Here is a 22,432-nt window from a genome sequence, read left to right on the forward strand (position 1 = left end):
GATAATGACTAGGGAGTTTTCTAACTTCTATTTTTAATATTGTTTTGTTGCAGAATTAATTGATGTCCAGAATTGAATTTCTCACATTCCCAAAAAAGGTGGACAACCACATTTCAGACAACTTCTGATTCTAGTCCTCCGCCACTAGTTTTGCGGGACAACACGGCTTACGCCAAAGTCTCCCACCACGGTTCAAGCAGAGTGGTGTTTCTGTGTTGCTCCCCTTCAATTGTGACTGAGCCTCCTGTAGTAGAATGCTGCCATGCCTCCAACCATGACCACAGCCACACTGAGGATCCCCACTGCTACCCCCAGTCCCACAGTGGAGTCGGAGCCACGGGCAGAATGACCTGGTCATAAGACAACAAGGGTACAAGCATGTGTTACAGCTCCTTGTGGCCAGTATGCTAATTCTTTATTATGTGACCTCTCCTCAGACCATGCGTTACATCCTTCATGCTACTTCTGCTTTTGAGGCAACCAGTAATGAGATGGGCAAAATCACTGTCCCCATCAAGTTCCCCTCACAAAAAAGTGTCATGGTATTTCCAGAAAAAACTACCATATCATGGTAGTTCCATAATATTTTGTAAATAATGGTGATGGAAATACCAGGTATCATAGTTTAATTGCATTATGCCATGGTGCACCATGGCGATACATGACCTTTACCTTCTGTAAATAATTTATACAATGGCTGGCACCATGGTGAAACTGAAAAAGTACCCGTGATTATTTTTTGTGAGGGTCAATTGAGCATTAGTGTCTTTCATTGCACCCTTTATACATCTCTTGAGAAACCCTAATCAAACCAGTCATACTTTGGCTAAGGTTTAGCCAACTGGTAAAAATGGCTTGGAATGGGAGGGGGCCACTTACCTGCCTCTAGGGAAGCCAAGGCTAAATGAAAGACAAACAGAGAGAAAGTGCATTAGTGATTGCAGCAATCCTTCCTAAGCTATGAGCGATGCAATCATGCATACATTCACATGCATAAACACAAGTTGCACAATAATAGACATTTGTTGTAATATCAATGTGCAGTATCCACTACAATTTGGCATTTGTGTAAGGTAATCGACTAGAGGCTATGACCAGAACATTATTCTCCTAGTTCCTCTCCTCAAGAATACCTCATTTCCTAAAGACAAATAGTTTGTTTTAGGAAAATGCAGAAATGTGTAATAATGGGTCTTTGATAGTAACTCTACGAACTCTTACTGTTATTGGCAACATGGTCTCATCAGAAAACATAAATAAAGTACTAATCAATCACAGAAAAAAAGGCACATAATGTATGTTAAGCAATATATTTACATTTCGTATCGCGAGAAAGTAAAAAAGCAAAACAGCACGATCGGGAGTTGAACTAACAATAATTATGGCTGCAGGCGAGTGCTCGCCTCTCACCACTAGACTAAGACACCCACCCACACTGATAAAAAACACAACAATACTCTGATGATGATTTTTTATTTAATTTTTTTTAATTTTTATCTTTTTTCCCCTCCATTTTCCTCCGATTTTTCTCCCATCCCAATGTTAGTCGTATGCCAATTCCCAATCCCCTTCCTGGTCGCTGCGCACTTACCCCCCACAGTCAGATCATCTGGGAGAGTGGAGGCTATCACATGCTTCCTCCGACACACGTCCAGCCAATCAACCGCTTCTTTTCACCTGGCAGCGCGGATCCTCCCTGAGAGGGCGTAGCGTGTGGAAGGATCACACTATCCCACTCAGGTCCTATCCGCGCTTAGCAGGCGCCCCGACCGAACTGTAGGAGTCGCTGTTTACAACGACCCGGACCCACCCCGCCAGACTCTCCCACCCTCTAATACAGCCAATTGTATTAGTGTGAACGGCCAGCCAAGCTGGTGACAACCCCGGATCTGTGAGCTGGATTCGAACAGGCGAATCCAGCTCACAGCTCCGGGGTTGGTGACGAACGCAATCTCCGCTACGCCACCTAACCGCAATGATGATTTGTTTTAATGTTTAACAGTTTTGATTACGATAGAAAGTTAGGGTTAAGGTTAAGGTTAAGGTTAAGGTTAAGGTTAGGGTTTGGGTTAAGTTTATGGTTAGTTTAAGGTAACAGGTTAGGGTTAAGGTTATGGTTAGTTTAAGGTAACAGGTTAGGGTTAAGGTTATGGTTAGTTTAAGGTAACAGGTTAGGGTTAAGGTTATGGTTAGTTTAAGGTAACAGTGTTTGGGCGAGGCTATCATGAAGGTGTGTCTCGTTAGTCTTGAGATAAAGGCACTTGCCTCCCCTGTCTTGAGTGTCTTGGGTTAGTTCCCCACCAGGGGAACTCAAATGTTTTCTGAAAATGTTAAAAGTAAAACAATTTTGAATATGTAATATATGTATTTATTTGTAAATATGTAAAAACATCAATATATTACTTATTTGTAATATGTAGACATTCTAAATGTTTGTAAATACGTCAATATATAACTTATGGCTATAACATAATGTATAATATGTACCTTTTTCCTGTGGTTGATAAGTACCTTATTTACATATTTTAAGCGAGATCGGACATTTATTGGCTAGTGCTGAGTTAAGTTAAGTGATTTTGGGCTATACAAATACAATTGATTTGACTTGACTTAAGACAAAAACCTTCCCCCAAGTTGGAAATCTGTCCGATTAAAGGCCAACAACCAAAGTCGTAGGGGGCAGAGAAAGATCACTCACCATTCTCAGCTCGGGTGATGATGGGCAGTGCGGAGGAGAGGGTGGCTGACTCAGACACTCCATCAGTTAAAGTATCAGAACCTATGTCTCTTCTCCTTCTGTTGTTGCATTGCTGATAAAGACAGAAAGAATATTGAAACTGCTCATGAAAGAGTTACAGTTGGAATGTTACAGTAGGGTAGATTTACTTATATTACTTACTTAAATCATATTGTATATAAATAGATATTATTTCACTTTTTCTTTAACATTTCTAAATTCCTTATTTATAAAAAAAAAAGAATAAACCCTTGTTGAACCCTTAACCCTTTCACTACCACACTAAACCGTCTGTAGTGTGGTACTGAAAGGTTAACCTTCTGTAGGGTGGTAGTGAAAGCATTAACCCTTTGTAGTGCGGTAGTGAAAGGGTTAACCCTTTGTAGTGCGGCAGTGAAAGGGTTAACCTTCTGTAGTGTGGTAGTGAAAGGGTTAACATACCTTGAAGTCACTACAGGTGGTCCTCTCACAGAGTCTGGTGATGCAGTGGAGATAGTAGGTGGACACGGTCTCGTTCTGCTGCTCGAGGAAGCGGAAGGCGGGGAAGGAGAAGCGGGCGTGGTTACTCTCCCCGTTCTCATGCATCGTGGTCATCTGGTCCTTCGAGCACCTGTCCAATATAGATAAGAGCGTTAGTGGAGTTCTGGCTCCAACTGTAATACACTCTCAGAAAAGACGCATTGTATAAATAATTGACCCTGGTAAAAGTCATGCTACAATTTTGTACTTAAATGATACCAGGTACTGTATAATCCAATTTAAACCATGATACGATGGAAATATCATGGCATTTCCATAATTTCTTTGGTCACTGCCATCTCAACGCATCTCTTTTGAAAGTGTATGAGAGAGAGAGAGAGAGAGAGAGAGAGAGAGAGAGAGAGAGAGAGAGAGAGAGAGAGAGAGAGAGAGAGAGAGAGAGAGAGAGAGAGAGAGAGAGAGAGAGTTGAGGACTTACGAGACAAACAGGTTGAAGAAAGTGGAGTTGGTGGGTTGAGGAGAGGTTGCAGCGTAGCATCGGTCCAGGAGCACGTGGTACCTGTGGGGGTTGAGTGGTGAGGGTGAGAGTGCTGGTGGCAGAAGCCTTAGCAAAATAATCCAAATGGAAACTTATTTTTTCCCCTTAACTTAGCGAGGACATTAATGACATTGATTATGTCACATTCCTTTCTGCTTCGAGAACACTACTCAAGAATAGCAGTTGGAGAGATTTTCTTACTGAGCAGTCAAGTTGGTCGCCTTGACCTGGACATAGACATTGGTCCTCAGCTCTATGCCCAGTGGTGGAATGACCATGGGAGTGGTGTAGTTGACATCCTGTCAACAGAACATTACAGTTGGCTGCATCCTTGCAGGGTCAAACTTAACACTATGCACCTTGTTCATGCAGAAAGACAGCTTCTCTAGCTATTCAAATCAAGGAGTTGGGCCAAATTGTGTTGAACGAGAGAACACCTTCCCAACAGCGATGCATGAAACAATGAAATTGGCCATACAAGCTCTTTTGGTCGGGTACAACCAGTGCCACAACATTTGTAAAAGGCTACAGTCTAATTTCTAGAGTCTAAAATGTGAACGATATGAATTTAAAACTTAGAGAAATGTATTTTTTGTTATAGTGTGGTTACCTCTCATGGCCACAGCTTTAATAAAACAACTTGGGAAGCTTGTTCTCCCTTGTTGGCACACAATTCAACTTTTCAACTGCTTTGATTTTTACTTCCATTTTAGCATTTTGGTAATAAATATCTAATTCATCTTTACATTTCTTTCTTTTCACATGCCTCGGCTAGCAGGGAAACACACCTCAAATGCAAGAAATAATGAGGGCCTCTCACAAAACAGTGGCTCAGGAGGTAGAGTGGTTGTCTGGCAATCTGAAGGTCCCCAGTTCAATTCCGGGTCTTTCCAACAACGTGTCGAAGTGTCCTTGAGAAAGACACTTAACCCCTAGATGCTCCCGATGAGCACCTTGCATGGTTGCCTCCGCCATCAGTGTGTGAACGTGTGAGTGAATGGGTGAATGTGAGGCATAAGTTGTAAAGCGCTGTATACTGTAAATACAGTCAAACATTTGACTTTTTCACCCCTCTCAGCGTTATTTTGCCCTATTTAAAGGGATAGATTGAATGTTTGGAGAATATGTCATAAAATAATACATCAGTCAGTCAATCAATCAATCAATCAATCAATCAATCAATCAATCAATCAATCAATCAATCAATCAATCAATAATCAATCAATCAATCAATCAATAATTAGAAAGAAGGCAACCTTGCATGGTGAGTAGGCCTAGTGTGGGTTTATCCAGTATGACTAAATGAATAGAAATGCAGTCGATTGGGGCGGTCAGGTGGCGTAACGGAGATTGCGTTCGTCACCAAACCCCGGAGCGGCTAGATTCGCCCGTTCGAATCCAGCTCACAGCTCCGGGGTTGTCACCAGCTTGGCTGGCCGTTCACACTAATACAATTGGCAGTATTAGAGGGTGGGAGAAGCTGGCGGGGTGGGTCCGGGTCGTTGTAAACAGCGACTCCTACAGTTCGGTCGGGGCGCCTGCTAAGCGCGGATAGGACTTGAGTGGGATAGTGTGATCCTTCCACACGCTACGCCCTCTCAATGAGAATCCGCGCTGCCAGGTGAAAAGAAGCGGTTGATTGGCTGGACGTGTGTCGGAGGAAGCACGTGATAGCCTCCACTCTCCCAGACCGACTGTGGGGGGTAAGTGCGCAGCGACCAGGAAGGGGATTGGGAATTGGCATAACGACTAACATTGGGATGGGAGAAAATCGGAGGAAAATGGAGGGGGGAAAATAATAATAATAAAAAAAAAAAAAATGCAGTCGATTTAAAAAATTTAAGTTTAGAGTAAATTCAGCGAAGGTTGTGCATAGAAAAGGATTCCCTTGACTTACCGTGTAGAGTTCCATGCTCAAAGTGCTGATGAAGCTTCCATTGTTGTCTTTCACTGCGATGGAGGATGCTACCCTGTATGGGACAAGGGTTGGTGTTGGGGAGAGTGATAAGATACATGCATGAGACCCAGCTAAAACCTGGCGCAGAGAATTATGAAGGTGATATCCAATGGTTGTGTTCCCCCCAGCTTTCCCCCATGGAAGAGAGGGTAGTAAATAGTCAGGCGGAAAATGGTCACATTTAAAGAGATGCAATTAAGCTTTCAAAGAAAATTTTAAGCGATTTTGCACAAAATCTAATAGATGTACAATGTGTCAAGAGTATTCAAGTATGTTTCGTTATAGCAATAGAATTACGATACAATACGATATGATACAATATAACTTTATTATCAGTTTACACTGAAATTCATTTTGCATCCTTAGGCAGAGTTCCGTTCAAGACATTTACACACATATTAAACATACAGTTACACAGATATGACCCTTTTCACTGACGTACAAAACACGTCATGACAATCATACGTATCACATTATATCCTCTGGATAGCAGATAGCAGGACACTGAATTTGGTTTAGCATGTATAAATGTATCAAATAATTCTTCAGCCTGTTGCGTTTCAAATAAGGGACTCTAAATCGCCTGTTAGAGGGCAGAAGTTGGTACTCCCTGTCTAAAACATGCCAGTCAGAAGAGATACTGTTAGCAAATCTGATCATGCGCTTGTTGTGAGTTGCTTGAAAGGAGTGTTCCACAGCTTGGTCAATAATCTCTGTAAAAATTTGGATTTGATTATACGTAGTTTAGTTTTAAGAAAGCAGAACTATGTGGCTACAGTAGGTAACAGACATTTAACTTTTTCCATCCAGGTTATCAGTTTAACTGAAGGGCCAAACTAATTATTGTTTGTAATGTCTACTCTGCCTCTGCGTAACAGAGCCTTTTCAATATTCTTTCATTATCTTTACACCCTTTTGAAAGACGACGTTCAGCTGTCCACCACAAAGTTCCAATTGGCACGTTTGAGCATTCCTTAAAAAAACAGCTACGTAGGAAACTGGAACTCACTGCCTGTTGATAAAAAAAACAGCTGTAATTAATTCAGAGGCCCTTCAGTCACACTCATAACCTGGATGGAAAAAGTAAAATGTCCATTACATACGTAGATACATAGCTCTGCGTTCACCTATAATCATGAACAGGGAACAACAGCAGAATAAATGAGACATAGAGATAGACAGGTAATAACTTGGATTGGAGGATTTTGTTTCAGGACACTCATCAGAATATTCACAATGTTGGCATTAGCGTGACGCCACCGTAGCAATGTCCTATGAGCCAGGCATCACGTGGATAAGGTGAGTTGCTATTGACCATATTAACCACAGTGGCCATTTTGCTCTTATGTCATGCTCAGGTTGGGATTCCTTTTCCACCCTGTTCCCACCTTGGTCAGTGATGTAGGAAGCTTGCCTCACTGATGAGTTGGAAACAGTTAAAGGGGTAGATGATGTTAGTAGATTTTATAGTGTATTCGCTAAATAAAGTCAATGAGAAAGGCTCTTGTTGTTGATCAGATACTCCAGAGGGTAGGAGCAGGAGCAGGGGCGTGCACAGGACTTTAGAGGGGCAGGTGCTCAAAGGCTGAAAAGGGCACTATACCTGTGTGTCTTTTAACCGGGGCCCCCTTTTTATGCTTTTTGGGGGGTTTTGGTGATCAAATATTGAATATTGAACTATAATAATCAGTGCAGGAGCTCACTTATCCTTGAAAGACACTTTTATCACTGACTTAAAAGGCCCATACATCTCCATAAATGTTCAGGGGGGAGGGAATAAGTGCTTACCCTACAGACCCCAAGAAGTGCTGTATATTCTGTATTGTTTAATATAAATGCCTTTTTTATTCCAATCCCGATTTGTATTTGAGATTCCCAAATCCCATCGGACTTGACCTCTTCGTGTCCCTCAGTGAGTGTAATACCAGCATTCAACTGTATGGGCCACAGTGGTTCCTATCATCATCATCATCATCATCATCATCATCATCATCATCATCATCATCATCATCATCATCATCATCATCATCATCACCACCCACGCTATGTATAAAATATATAGGTCCGCGGAGAGGCCGTGCAAGGAGGCCGTGCAAACTGCAATAGAATACGGGGCATCTCTCTTTCTTTACCTAATATTTTGATTCTATTTTGATTCTATCCTGACAGTTTTCAGTTGGAAGGGCAATCTATCAAGTTCAAGTTTCAAGTTTCTTTAATAGTTGTCATACAGAAGTACAGAATACTTTTATACAAAATGCTTCTTACTGTTACGCTCCAGAGACTGTGCAAGACAAGATAAGTATGAAATAAAATAACATAGTATAGCATGTAAATTAGAAGTAAAAAAATGAGGTCACAGTGTTCAGTATAGACATATGTACAATGTTCGATGCAAAATAGACGTAACTGAGTTACCATATAATATACAATACTGTGCAGTGTACTAATACAATACTATATAGTGCAAGGCAGAAATGGGATGAGGTGCAATTTAGGTACAATTTACAGTGGGTGTACGAGTTGTAGTGCACATCCTTTATCAATAAATATAAAGTGTGTTTGTGTGGTTTAAGTGAGTGTGTGCGTGTGGGTGTGTGTGCTGTGTGCATTTGATGGTTGTTGCATAGTGTTTATTGTTCGTTTAGCAGCCTGATGGCCTGGGGATAGAAGCTTCTTCTGAGTCTTTCTGTGCTCGCCTTAAGACTCCGGTATCGCTTGCCTGACCGCAGCAGTTCAAAGAGGCAGTTGTTCGGGTGGCTCGAGTCCTTAATAATTCTCTTAGCCTTCCCCCTGCACCGCTTGTTGTAAATGTTCTGGAGGGTGGGAAGCCCCCCTCCAATTGTGCGTTCGGCTGAACGTGTCACTCTTTGTAGTCTGCTACGGTCTTGTGCAGTGCTATTCCCAAACCAGGAGGTGATGTTGCCAGTCAGGATGCTCTCTATTGTACATGAGTAGAAGTTCCTAAGGATCTTCTGACTGACTTGGAACTTCCTTAGGCGCCTGAGGAAGTAGAGGCGTTGTCGTGCCTTCTTCACAACACTGTCAATGTGTGTGGTCCATGTCAAGTCCTCGGATATGTGGGCTCCGAGGTACTTGAAACTGTTCACTCTCTCAACCGGTGCCCCGTCGATGCTGAGGGGGCTGTAGTCCTTGACCCCCGACCTCCTGAAGTCCACAATCATCTCTTTTGTTTTGCTGACGTTCAGGGAGAGGCAGTTCTCCTGACACCACTGTGACAGATGCTCTACCTCTTCCAGGTAGGCCCTCTCGTCGTTGGCAGAGATCAGGCCCACCACTACTGTGTCATCAGCAAATTTGATGATTGTGTTGTTGTTCCGCTGTGCCACGTAGTCATGTGTGTACAGGGAGTAGAGGAGGGGGCTCAGAACACAGCCCTGGGGGGCCCCTATGTTGAGCGTGATGGATGAGGAGGTGCAGTTGCCTGCTCTTACCACCTGGGGTCTGCCCGTCAGGAAGTCCAGGACCCACTGGCAGAGGTCATAGTTCAAGCCCAGGTCCCTGAGCTTGGCTATGAGTTTGGAGGGGACTATGGTATTGAATGCTGAGCTGTAGTCGATGAACAGCATTCTCACATAGTTCCCCTGCCTCTTGTCCAGGTGTGATGCTGCTGTGTGCAGCACATGGGCTATGGCGTCCTCCGTGGACCTGTTGGGGCGATATGCAAATTGCAGGGGGTCCAGGTTGATGGGGAGGGAGGAACAGATGTAGCCCTTCACTAGCTTCTCAAAGCACTTCATGGCTATGGAGGTGAGGGCTACAGGGCGGTAGTCGTTGAGGCAAGCGGGCGTAGATTTTTTGGGTACAGGGATGATGGTGGACTTCTTCAGACAGGTGGGGATGACAGCCTGTTCCAAGGACAGGTTGAAGATGTCAGTGAATACCGGGGCCAGTTGGTCGGCACAGACTTTTAGGACGCGGCCGGGGATGCCGTCCGGTCCTGCTGCCTTCCTGATATTCACTTTTTTAAAGATCCGTCTCACCTCATGCTCTGTTACCCTGAACACTGAGTCTCCATCAGCAGACCCCCCCCCCCCCATTGCCGTGGTTTGTAGGCTGGTGTTGTTATTCACAGCCTCAAACCTCGCATAGAAGGAATTGAGATAATTTGCTAAGGAGATGTCACTGTTCAGTTTGAGGGGGGTGCCTTTGTAATCTGTCATTGTTCTGAGGCCCTGCCACATGCCTCTAGAGTCAGCCTGTTCAAACTGAAGTTCAACTTTATCCCTGTAACGCCGTTTTGCCTCTATTACTGCTCTCCTGACGTTGTATCTTGCCGTCTTGTGTTCTTCCATGTTGCCTGTCACCAGCCCCGTGTTGTATGCTGATGTGCGCACTTTCAGAGCCTCACGGACGGATTTATCTACCCAGGGCTTTTGATTTGGGTAGATTCTAATTGTGGTAGAGGGGATTGTTTCTTCTACCAGAGTACAGACAAAGTCAAGCACCGTTTCAGTGTATTCGTTAATATTGGCTGTGTTATCACGGAATACCCTCCAGTCTGTGCATTCAAGTGCAGCTTGGAGTGCCTCCCCTGACGTCACGGTCCAACGCTTAACCTCTCGCGAGACCACCGGCGTTCGCTTGAGACTTTGTTTATACTTTGGCAAAAGAAAAATGGCGGCGTGATCGGACTTACCGAATGGGCTAAGAGCCTGTGACTTGTACCCATTCTTAAATTGCGAGTATACATGGTCTAATATGTTCTCGTCTCTGGTGGGACAGGTCACATGCTGATAGAAATTCGGCAACACCTTTTTAAGATGCGCGCTGTTGAAATCGCCCAGAACCAAAATGGCAGCGTCAACATTAGCTGTCTGGAGTTTATTTACTTCGTCGTGTAACTTTGAAAGTGCGGTCCCAGTGTTCGCGTGTGGTGGAATGTACACTCCGATGAGGATGATGGACGTTAACTCTCTTGGGAGGAAGAAGGGTCGACATTTTATCGTGATAAACTCCAGGTCTGGGGAGCACAATGCATATATGCACAATGGTAAAAAAATATATATATATATTTTTTTTAAGGGCACTTTTTTATGAGGCTCAAAAGGGCAGGTGCTCGAGCACCCCTTGGGCTCTATGTGTGCACGTGCCTGAGCAGGAGTGATACAGTGATACAGTGAGAGAACTTACACGTCGACCCGAGTGTTGTTGATCAGATACTCCAGAGGGTAGGAGCAGGAGTAGAAATATTTGAGCTCAGCGTTATAGGTGACCGTCCCCGTGGTCAGGTCGAGGGAACGCACGACGCCGCTGATGTTGACCGTCTGGATGTTGGAGAAGTCGGCAAAGATCCCTGTGCCGGGAGCGCTGGTGGTCTGGAGGGAAGGGGGGGGGGGGGGGGCAACATTTAGAGTCGTATCAAAAATGTGGTGTGAGAGGGGAAGAGGGAGAGGAACAATTTTTAAATATACTGTATATTTTGTAGGGTTTGGATGTTTATGAGATGTATAATGTTGAAACAGAAATTACAATAGAGTATGAAAAACGATTTAATTAGGAATTCTTTAAAAGTGCTATTTGGGCGATTTTTTATCATTTGGAATAAGGACCATGTAGACTCATCCACATCAACGTCACAACAAGGGATTCGTAGCTACGAAAAGTTGCTGCTAATTTAACATTTCCATTAAATGGCAAAAAGCCATTTTCCAAGATTATTGTGCTGCCACTTCTCTGTGGCTTTTGCCATTAAATTAACGTTATGGTTAGGGTAAGGTTATGGTTATGGTTATGGTTATGGTTATGTTTATGGTTATGGTTATGGTTATGGTTATGGTTATGGTTATGGTTATGGTGGTTATAGTTAGGGGAATGGTTAAGGTTATGCTAGCGTAGAGGTCTAAGCACTCGCCTACCACTGCAGAGACCAGCGTTCAATCGGCAGTGTTCGCGGGTGGGAAGCCGGTGGGGTATGAAGTCATTGCAACAGCGACTCCTGCAGGCAGTGAAGTGAAACTCTCCAGTGAAACTTCTAGCTGTCAGGTGAAAAGAAGCGGCTGGCGACTCCACATGTATTGGAACATTTTGGTAGACAAAAAAGAAAACGACTACCCATTAAATAATATGCTTATTTCACATAATTGATATGTAGTCAGGCATGGACTGGCCATCTGGCATACCGGGCATTTTCCCGGTGGGCCGAAGCATCTTTGGGCCGTTATAATTATTAAAATAAAAAAAATAAAAAAAATAAAATTACTGGCTCACTACTAGGCTGGGACAGCGCCCATTGGTACTGACTGACACTGGGCTGGCCCAATCACATATCTTACTAAGCACCCCCCCCGCCACTAGGCTGGGACAGCGGCCCATCAAGCTGACCCAATCACATCTCTTACTAAGCCCCCCCCCACTAGGCTGGAACAGCGGCCTATTAACACTTTGGGTGCCAAAAACTAGTTAAGTCGTTTCTGGGCCCATGTTGTTCAGTGCCAAAAACTACTTAAGTTGTTTCTGGGTAATTTTCTTCGATATTTTTATTCATTATCCACCTAGGGAGCCTGTTGTTACCATAGGGAATGAGTCTGAGGTCGCCAAAGTGCAATACCGTCCGCATTCCAGCTAGACGGCGGTATTGAGCACCCTTTGAAACCTTGTATCTTGGCCTGTGGGTCGATCTAATGGGGCAGAGTATTTTCTTTTGTGCTCAAGCGGTTATAATGGTCGGATTGAGAAGAATCAAATGCTCCCGACGCATGATCTGTGGTGGATTATGTTGGTGGCACGATGGACATCACTACATGGAATCGCAATCAGATAATTGGAATATTCTTTTTGGGGTACATCCTAGTCAAGGTAAGGGCTATATGATATCAATCTTGCATTGATCCAAGCATGTCTTCAGTTCGATCCGAACGTGTGTCTGTAACGTTAGTCCACAACGTATGCCGTTGGTGGCGATCAAAGCATCAAAAAACGACCCCCCCCCCCCCCCTTTCATGCATTCATGATGAAACATAATACCTATGATATAGATTTGATTTGAGAATGATACAGCTATAAGGCTATTCCTCAGCATTTCAGGAATTACCCCAGACCGATCTAAAAACATACTTATATTCACCACGGTATAATGCGCAAATGTATGCATGGAAAAATTATCTCTTTTTTGCATCTTGACCGGAAGAAAGTCACTGGCAAATGACCATAGTATTGTATCCATAGCTATAATATAGAATATAGTTATAGCTCTACAAACAAGGTGACGGATTCCTATCTATCTAACGTTGGCGTTGCTACAGAGGGGTGCGTCTAATGGCTAGCACTGATAGTGTTAAGCTGGCCCAATCACATCTCTTACTAAGCCCCCCCTTCTCTCTCACCTGTTTCTCGTGTAAGAACAGATGCCGCTCAGACCGGGAAAAAAATTATAAACAGAAGAAGCGTAAGGGGGGTGCAGAGAAATTGCATGAAATCTAGAGGCGGATGCTGCCAAATGTACTAAAATAACAGAAATGTTTTCTGCAGCTTCAACGTCGTCATCCACAGTAGTGCAGCAACAGCCGCCCTCAGGTGGCCCACTGCCAGGCTGAGAAGCAGACACAGGCAGTGGAGCAGGCATGTGAGCTGGACAGGGCCAAGGGACAGAGTGAGCAGGAGTGTGTGTGCCATGCCATGATGATTAATTCAATTAATGTCAATAATATGAATGATAGCATATTCGTAATAACGCTATCATAAAGTGAGACCGTCAACTACTGCTGGTGGTCTCTCAGTCAGTCAATGTCAAATAATGCAGCATAAGCTATTGGAATTGTTTTTGTAGCTAATGCAGCTAACGTTATTTTGTCAGCATTGCGTTGGCTAAGCTAAGCCCACGTTGCTGTGAGTGACCTGACCTAGGTCCATATCGTATCATCATAATATTCTTTTTAAAATCATTAGGATAAGGGTTCCCTTGATAAAGATGCACGAAAAGGCTGTATAATATATAATGTATAATAACACCTGTAGCTCAACTGCAAAAACTGCTTTTTTGATATGATTAGATTTGTATTTGGAAATTAAAAACACATCATAAAAACTAATTATCTTAACCAATTTGTATTCCTGAAGATATCACCTAAAAGCATTAATTAAAACACTTATTTCCAAGGTGGTCCTCAATGGAAGACATAAAAACACAGCACATATAGCCTACTCAACTGCACATTTTTGCTCAACTGCAAAAATGTATTCCTACTTATGTATTAGCCTACAGGGAAAAACACATTCACAACAGGCAGCAAAGTTTATTTTCAGCCAAGTATGGTAATAAGGTAACTATTAGGATATATATGGTATGGATTACTTACTCTTATAACTTATTACTATCTGTGGTAGCTCTAGTCTCCACCTACACACATTGTTTTTGTGCTGTCCATTGAGCATGCACCTTCACATGGTAGGCACATTAACTGTAGGTTAAACTCCCCAAACAAACAAGCACACCATTGATTTAATTGCCATATAAATCACATACAAAGATCAAGTTTATTTAATAGTTGTCATACAGAAGTACAGAATACTTTTTTACAAAATGCTTCTTACTGTTACGCTCCAGAGACTGTGCTAGACAAGATAAGTATGAAATAAAATAGTATAGCATGTAAAATAGAAGTAAAAATAGAGGTCACAGTGTTCAGTATAGACATATGTACAATGTTCGAGGCAGAATAGAAGTAACTGAGTTACCATACAATATAAAATATATTATGCAATGTACTAATATACAATACTATATAGTGCAGAGCAGAAATGGGATGAGGTACAATTTAGGTACAATTTACAGTAAGGTGTACGAGTTGTAGTGCAAATCCTTTACCAATAAATATAAAGTGTAAAGTGTGTTTATGTGATCTAAAGTGTGGAGAGTGGGTGCTGCAGTGTGTTGTTTGTTTAAGTGAGTGTGTGCGTCTGGGTGTGTGTGCTGTGTGCATTTGATGGTTGTTGCATGGTTGTCGTTGAGCAGCCTGATGGCCTGGGGATAGAAGCTTCTTCTGAGTCTTTCTGTGCTCGCCTTAAGACTCCGGTATCACTTGCCTGACCGCAGTAGTTAAAAGAGGCAGTTGTTCGGGTGGCTGGAGTCCTTGATGATTCTCTTAGCCTTCCCCCTGCACCGCTTGTTGTAAATGTTCTGGAGGGTGGGAAGCCCCCCTCCAATTGTGCGTTCGGCTGAACGTGTCACTCTTTGTAGTCTGCTACGGTCTTGTGCAGTGCTATTCCCAAACCAGGAGGTGATGTTGCCAGTCAGGATGCTCTCTATTGTACATGAGTAGAAGTTCCTAAGGATCTTCTGACTGACTTGGAACTTCCTTAGGCGCCTGAGGAAGTAGAGGCGTTGTCGTGCCTTCTTCACAACACTGTCAATGTGTGTGGTCCATGTCAAGTCCTCGGATATGTGGGCTCCGAGGTACTTGAAACTGTTCACTCTCTCAACTGGTGCCCCGTCGATGCTGAGGGGGCTGTAGTCCTTGACCCCCGACCTCCTGAAGTCCACAATCATCTCTTTTGTTTTGCTGACGTTCAGGGAGAGGCAGTTCTCCTGACACCACTGTGACAGATTCTCTACCTCTTCCAGGTAGGCCCTCTCGTCGTTGGCAGAGATTAGGCTCACCACTACTGTGTCATCAGCAAATTTGATGATTGTGTTGTTGTTCCGCTGTGCCACGCAGTCATGTGTGTACAGGGAGTAGAGGAGGGGGCTCAGAACACAGCCCTGGGGGGCCCCTATGTTGAGCGTGATGGATGAGGAGGTGCAGTTGCCTGCTCTTACCACCTGGGGTCTGCCCGTCAGGAAGTCCAAGACCCACTGGCAGAGGTCATAGTTCAAGCCCAGGTCCCTGAGCTTGGCTATGAGTTTGGAGGGGACTATGGTATTGAATGCTGAGCTGTAGTCGATGAACAGCATTCTCACATAGTTCCCCTGCCTCTTGTCCAGGTGTGATGCTGCTGTGTGCAGCACATGGGCTATGGCATCCTCCGTGGATCTGTTAGGGCAGTATGCAAATTGCAGGGGGTCCAGGTTGATGGGGAGGGAGGAACAGATGTAGCCCTTCACTAGCTTCTCAAAGCACTTCATGGCTATGGAGGTGAGAGCTACAGGGCGGTAGTCGTTGAGGCAAGCGGGCGTAGATTTTTTGGGTACAGGGATGATGGTGGACTTCTTCAGACAGGTGGGGATGACAGCCTGTTCTAAGGACAGGTTAAAGATGTCAGTGAATACCGGGGCCAGTTGGTCGGCACAGACTTTTAGGACGCGGCCGGGGATGCCGTCCGGTCCTGCTGCCTTCCTGATATTCACTTTTTTAAAGGTCCGCCTCACCTCATGCTCTGTTACCCTGAACACTGAGTCTCCATCAGCAGACCCCCCCCCAATGGCCGTGGCTTGTAGGCTGGTGTTGTTATTTACAGCCTCAAACCTTGCATAGAAGGTATTGAGATAATTTGCTAAGGAGATGTCACTGTTCAGTTTGAGGGAGGTGCCTTTGTAATCTGTTATTGTTCTGAGGCCCTGCCACATACCTCTAGAGTCAGCCTGTTCAAACTGAAGTTCAACTTTATCCCTGTAACGCCGTTTTGCCTCTATTACTGCTCTCCTGACGTTGTATCTTGCCGTCTTGTGTTCTTCCATGTTGCCTGTCACCAGCCCGGTGTTGTAGGCTGAGATGCGCACTTTCAGAGCCTCACGGACGGATTTATCTACCCAGGGCTTTTGATTTGGGTAGATTCTAATTGTGGTAGAGGGGATTGTTTCTTCTACCAGAGTACAGACAAAGTCAAGCACCGTTTCAGTGTATTCGTTAATATTGGCTGTGTTATCACGGAATACACTCCAGTCTGTGCATTCAAGTGCAGCTTGGAGTGTCTCCTCTGACGTCACAGTCCAACGCTTAACCTCTCGCGATACTACCGGCGTTCGCTTGAGACTCTGTTTATACTTTGGCAAAAGAAAGATGGCGGCATGATCGGATTTACCGAATGGACTAAGAGCCTGTGACTTGTACCCATTCTTAAATTGCGAGTATACATGGTCTAATATGTTCTCGCCTCTGGTGGGACAGGTCACATGCTGATAGAAATTCGGCAACACCTTTTTAAGACGCGCGCTGTTGAAATCGCCCAGAACCAAAATGGCAGCGTCAACATTAGCTATCTGTAGTTTATTTACCTCGTCGTGTAGCTTTGAAAGTGCGGCCCCAGTGTTCGCTTGTGGTGGGATATATACTCCGATCATGATGATGGACGTTAGCTCCCTCGGGAGAAAGAAGGGTCGGCATTTGATGGTGATATACTCCAGGTCTGGGGAGCAGTGGTTAGACAATAAGGCTGAGCCCGAACGTTCGAACGTTTGAACGTTCGAACGTTCGTTCGTTACGCTGACATTCGGACTTTAATTAATAGGTTCGAACGTTCGGTGAAAAAAATAAAAAAAAAATAAAGGATGCGCACGGGGTTGAGGTGATGTGAATGCGAGGCGCTCAGCTCAAACAGTATGGTCTGCCGGGCTGCAGCGGGATACTATTTCTCAACCAGAGCTCTATTTTGATTGACAGGCGATTCTGCCAATTACGTCACACACCGCTTGCACCCGCCTCTGCTGTTACCACCAATCGGCAAGCGTTTATTGGTTTTTTACTTCAGGCAATGCCGCCATTGATCTGCTTGCGAGAAGCCTCAACAGACTTACCGTAGCTACCGGGGAGCCGTAGTTAGCTACCGGGGAGCCGTAGTTAGCTCCCCGCCGAGGAAGTAATCGGTAACAAGGTTTCCGTAGGTGAACCTGCAGAAGGATCATTAATGAATACCAGCCTTTTTCGGCCACGGAGCGTGAGCTTCATGGCGGGAGGTGGTTGTGTTGGAAACAACAGCAGGCACACGCCTCGGCTCCTCAACAGACCCGTCCACCGTCTACCATGGAACGGTGGTAGGGCGGACGGGCGGCAGGCGTGTTGGGAGCCCGTCCGACGGGTCTGTTGAGGAGCCGAGGCGTGCGCCTCTCCTCCCGGCTCCCCGTTGACCAAGAGTGAATACCTGTTATTGAACGTGTAACACTAACTATATAACGTTAATGCCACAAAACGAATGCCTTTGTTTACGTGACTGCAAGGGCTATTGTTTATCATAAGTAGTAACTTTTGATGCAGTAGCTTGTTTATTTTCTTCTGAGTGCTTTGTTTAATTACATGAACAGCCACCACTGTAAAGAACATGTTTTTCACCAATAGACTATGCAATGCCGCCCTCCGTAGGATCTATAATAATACAATAAAAAAATATATATATTATTTAAAAAAATGAAAAAAATAATTTTATTAAAAAAAAATGTATTAAATTTTTTTTGATGGGATCGGTGTGATAGGTGTGATAGGTGTGATAGGTGTGAGAGGTGTGAGAGGTGTGACAGGTGTGAGAGGTGTGATAGGTGTGAGAGGTGTGATAGGTGGGATCGGTGTGCTAGGTGGGATCGGTGTGATAGGTGTGAGAGGTGTGATAGGTGTGATCGGACTCTCACACCTATCACACCTCTCACACCTATCACACCTCTCACACCGATCCCACCTCTCACACCTATCACACCTATCCCACCTATCACACCTCTCACACCTATCACACCTCTTACACCTCTCCCACCTATCACACCTATCACACCTATCACACCTCTCCCACCTATCACACCTATCACACCTATCACACCTCTCACACCTATTACACCTATCACACCTCTCACAACTATCACACCGATCCCACCTATCCCACCTATCACACCTCTCACACCTATCACACCTATCACACCTCTATACCCATTCTGCAATCTGTTAATAAAGTTTTCAATCAATCAATCAATCAATCAATCAATCCGGGCCTGTGACGTCACTGTACCCATTCTGCAATCTGTTAAAGTTTTCAATCAATCAATCAATCAATCCGGGCCTGTGACGTCACTGTACCCATTCTGCAATCTGTTAATAAAGTTTTCAATCAATCAATCAATCAATCAATCGGTCACTGTACCCATTCTACAATCTGTTAATAAAGTTTTCAATCAATCAATCAGATCAATCAATCAATCAATCCGGGCCTGTGACGTCACTGTACCCATTCTGCAATCTGTTAATAAAGTTTTCAATCAATCAATCAATCAATCGGTCACTGTACCCATTCTACAATCTGTTAATAAAGTTTTCAATCAATCAATCAGGGCCTGTGGCGGTCACGTGTACCCATTCTGCAATCTGTTAATAAAGTTTTCAATCAATCAATCAATCCCGCAGTGCATCAGCCAATGCCCGCAGTGCAATACTCCAATTCAGCCATTGGGTGGGACGGTCACGTGACCCAAATCACGTGACCCAAATCAGCCAATGGAAGCGAGGGGCCTCAGCCTGCTGCTGCTGTGGTGGTTCTGTGGTTCTGCAGCTGGATACCCGGATGTTGGTTTTTTACATCGAATTCCATACACCGCAATTATGCATTGAATTTTTGACATCGAATTATATACACCGCAATTATGCATCGAATTTTTTTTTGGCATCGAATTGAATTTTATTATGCATTCGAATTGTTTTATTAACACTGCATTTTTATTTCGCATAGGTAAATTCGGAGCAAAGAAATTCAGCTACATGATTTTCAAAGTATTTATTTGCAATGCTATAAATTCGGTGTCTGAAACTATAAATGCTGTGTCTGAAAAAATTCAGATACAAAAATGCGGCGTCTGAAAAAATTCAGATACATGTTTTCAAATTCAGATACATGTTTTCAAAGTTATTATTTTCAATGCTATAAATGCGGTGCCTGATTAAATTCAAATACTTCTGGCACTTATTTGCTTCCATAGCCGCAAGTATGGTGTAATGGTGGGTGGTGTCCGACCATTTATGGTGGGCCGGTCTGGGCTAAAAATGCCAGGGCCGATTTTTGGTCCCAGTCCAGCCCTGTATGTGGTTGAGTCGACATGGTCCTCATTCCAAACGATTGTAAATCTAACAAATAGCACCGTGTGTAATGAATTCCCGAAAATGTATTGAAACCTACAAACCTTGTGTATACCCTTCTAGCTCTACTAACCCTGAAGATACTACCGCAGGCGTCGGTCGAGTTGAGGTTGAAGGTGAACCTGACAACCGGAGGGATTGCGCTCTCATCCAGGGTCCCCTTACAGGCGTCATCGGACACATGGTTGAGAACTAGCAGGGTCTCGTTGTAGCCGCTGTACATCGCAGGACAGATGAGGATAGCCAGACGAATGGATTGGGTGCCGCACTCCACTGTGATGTCAGTGTATTCTATTAGGACAGGGGAAAGATGTCAGTGTATTCTACTAGGAAAGGGAAAAGGTCAGTGATGGAGCCATACTATTGTATACCAGCTTAGTTGAAGCTTTGCTTTTCATTGTTATTCTCTCATCCATAATGTATCTCCTGATGATGATATTACCACACTGAGATGCCATGTATTCTAGGACGTCACTGAGATGCCATGTATTCTAGGACGTCACTGAGATGCCATGTATTCTAGGACGTCACTGAGATGCCATGTATTCTGGACGTCACTGAGATGTCAGTGTATTCTAGGATGTCACTGTATTCTCGGACGGGGGAAAGATACGATATTTTTCCATTGTTGTACAATCCCGTTCATTAACATGTCTACTGGTTATGATTCAATGATACATTACGATAGTTGATGATACACATGGTGTTTGCTATACCTTTAGTTAAAGGTGCACAAAGCTACCTTTTTTTATAATCAGAACTTAAAAACTAAGATATACAGAATGAGAGATCCACGTGTATAAGATACTGGAAGTAAAACTGTTTTAGATTATACATTTATTGTAAATCCATTCATTGTAAATATTGTAAAAAAATTATAAATAAATAGCAGGCCTACATAGGTCTCAACATTTTTGTCAGCCATGCATGTTTGAGGCTTAAGTATAAGAAGTATTTTTTGGCTGTGTGGAGTTGTAAAAAATAAACAAAGACAAATATTCAACATTGCAGTATTTGAAATGCATAGACAGTTTAGAAATATTTTGACTAATGTAAGCAACTTATAAAAAACAATTAAATACCTGGTCGTCTATACTCCGCTCCGCATTCAACTATTGTTAACTGACAGCTCTTTTCTGCCATGGACACCAAGAGGAAAACGATGAAAAGGTGCATCTTTGCCTCCCTTGATGTCGTCATATCTATAATAGCAAACAAAAACAAACCAAAAAATTCTCAATAATGTCACAAAGTCTTTAGAGAAGAATTTCAAATGGAGAATCACATTTTCAAAGAAGTTAATAATTTCAAAGGTATATTTTCACAACTGAATAGGATACATTAGATCCCTGGAACACAGTTTGAAGCTAGAAATCAACCTGAAAAGTTACTATTTCATTGCTGTCGTTTACAAAGGTTGTTGGTTTGTTTTCATTTATGATGACATAAGACAGAATAATTCTAAGAATGACGGTAAACATCTTTCGCAGGCTCTGCAAACAAATCCCCCTCCTCCTCTGAAACGGCATAGTTCACCTTTTAAACAAAGATAAAGTATCTGAAGATGCGTTAATTTAAAAGATGGCACCCACCTTGACTGCCCTACTCCTGCTCTCCTGTTACCTGGTAGTCTGCTGTTTAGATTACTTTGTGGGGGGTGGATGGACATGCTTTTATAGGCCTCCTTCTTAAAGATTGGACAGAAACAAGGTCAGTGTCATTTTGGCGTGTCCCCCTTCAGTTCAACTGCACAGTGAACAATCCCATTGTATCAAGAGCACCGTGGATCACCCCTAAGGGTAATATGAAACCCAACACACACAATAGTCTATAGGGAGGGAAGCAGAAACAATGGTCTGGTGCTTTTGTGACTAGTCAGAGCTCTCCTTTTAAAATACTTCACCAAATAAGTGTTGAATCCCGGGGGGGTTGTATACAATACTCTGATGGCCTTTTTTGGTTTTGGTCCTAAAAACAATGCTATTAGGATGTGTCATGAGTCATGACCCAAAGAAGATCCTGTGGGAGGTCCATGAGCCAGGGGGACATTTGGGCATGGGTGCCTTTTTGATGTTGGGCAGCAGAGGGAATTTATACATACCTGTGATTCATCCATGTCTTTTGTAGCCATTTTGAGGTATTATACAGTATAAGCATGAAAGGAACATCTAGTTCAAGGTGCATATCAATAAATCAATCAATCAATCAATCAATCAATCAATCAATCAATCAATCAATCAATCAATCAATCAATCAATCAACAATCAATCAATCAATCAATCAATCAATCAATCAATCAATCAATCAATCAATCAATCAATCAATCAATCCATCCATACTTGTCTGCTGCCTACAACTGTCTTACACTGTACTCATAACTACCTACCTTATTGTACTCATAAATACCTACCTCAATCTATAGTCTATATATACAACACTGTAGGATAGCAATGTACAATAACTCTGTATACACTATATATACATTATCATATTTATTTACTATTCGTCATATATGCATATATTATATGTTGTATGAGTCTGTATGTATAAAATATATAAATGTTAAATGGTATATGTGATGTGTTGTGATGTCACGTTTTGTATGATGCATGTATTAAGCATCACACTCTCCCACCCCCTACAAGGACCACAATGGAAATAAGCTATGAGTTTTTTTGTGTTTCATCCTTGGCAGTATATCCTGACTGTGCTCTTCT

At 43.3% G+C, this 22,432-nt stretch overlaps 1 protein-coding gene across 1 annotated transcript; it reads right to left on the reverse strand.

Annotated features, from left to right (window-relative positions):
- Window positions 1-225: 225 nt before the first annotated feature.
- Window positions 226-20,891, reverse strand: LOC311233452 (zona pellucida-like domain-containing protein 1; the record flags this gene model as incomplete). Its single annotated transcript, XM_084320419.1, has 9 exons — window positions 226-350; window positions 2,699-2,810; window positions 3,179-3,347; window positions 3,696-3,776; window positions 3,957-4,054; window positions 5,653-5,725; window positions 10,867-11,051; window positions 19,789-20,006; window positions 20,798-20,891. The coding sequence occupies 9 exons, from the start codon at window positions 20,889-20,891 to the stop codon at window positions 226-228; spliced, it is 1,155 nt and encodes a 384-aa protein (XP_084176545.1).
- Window positions 20,892-22,432: the final 1,541 nt, after the last annotated feature.

This window comes from Notolepis coatsorum (genome assembly GCF_963971535.1).
Source record: "Notolepis coatsorum genome assembly, chromosome: 8".
Lineage (NCBI taxonomy): Eukaryota > Metazoa > Chordata > Actinopteri > Aulopiformes > Paralepididae > Notolepis > Notolepis coatsorum.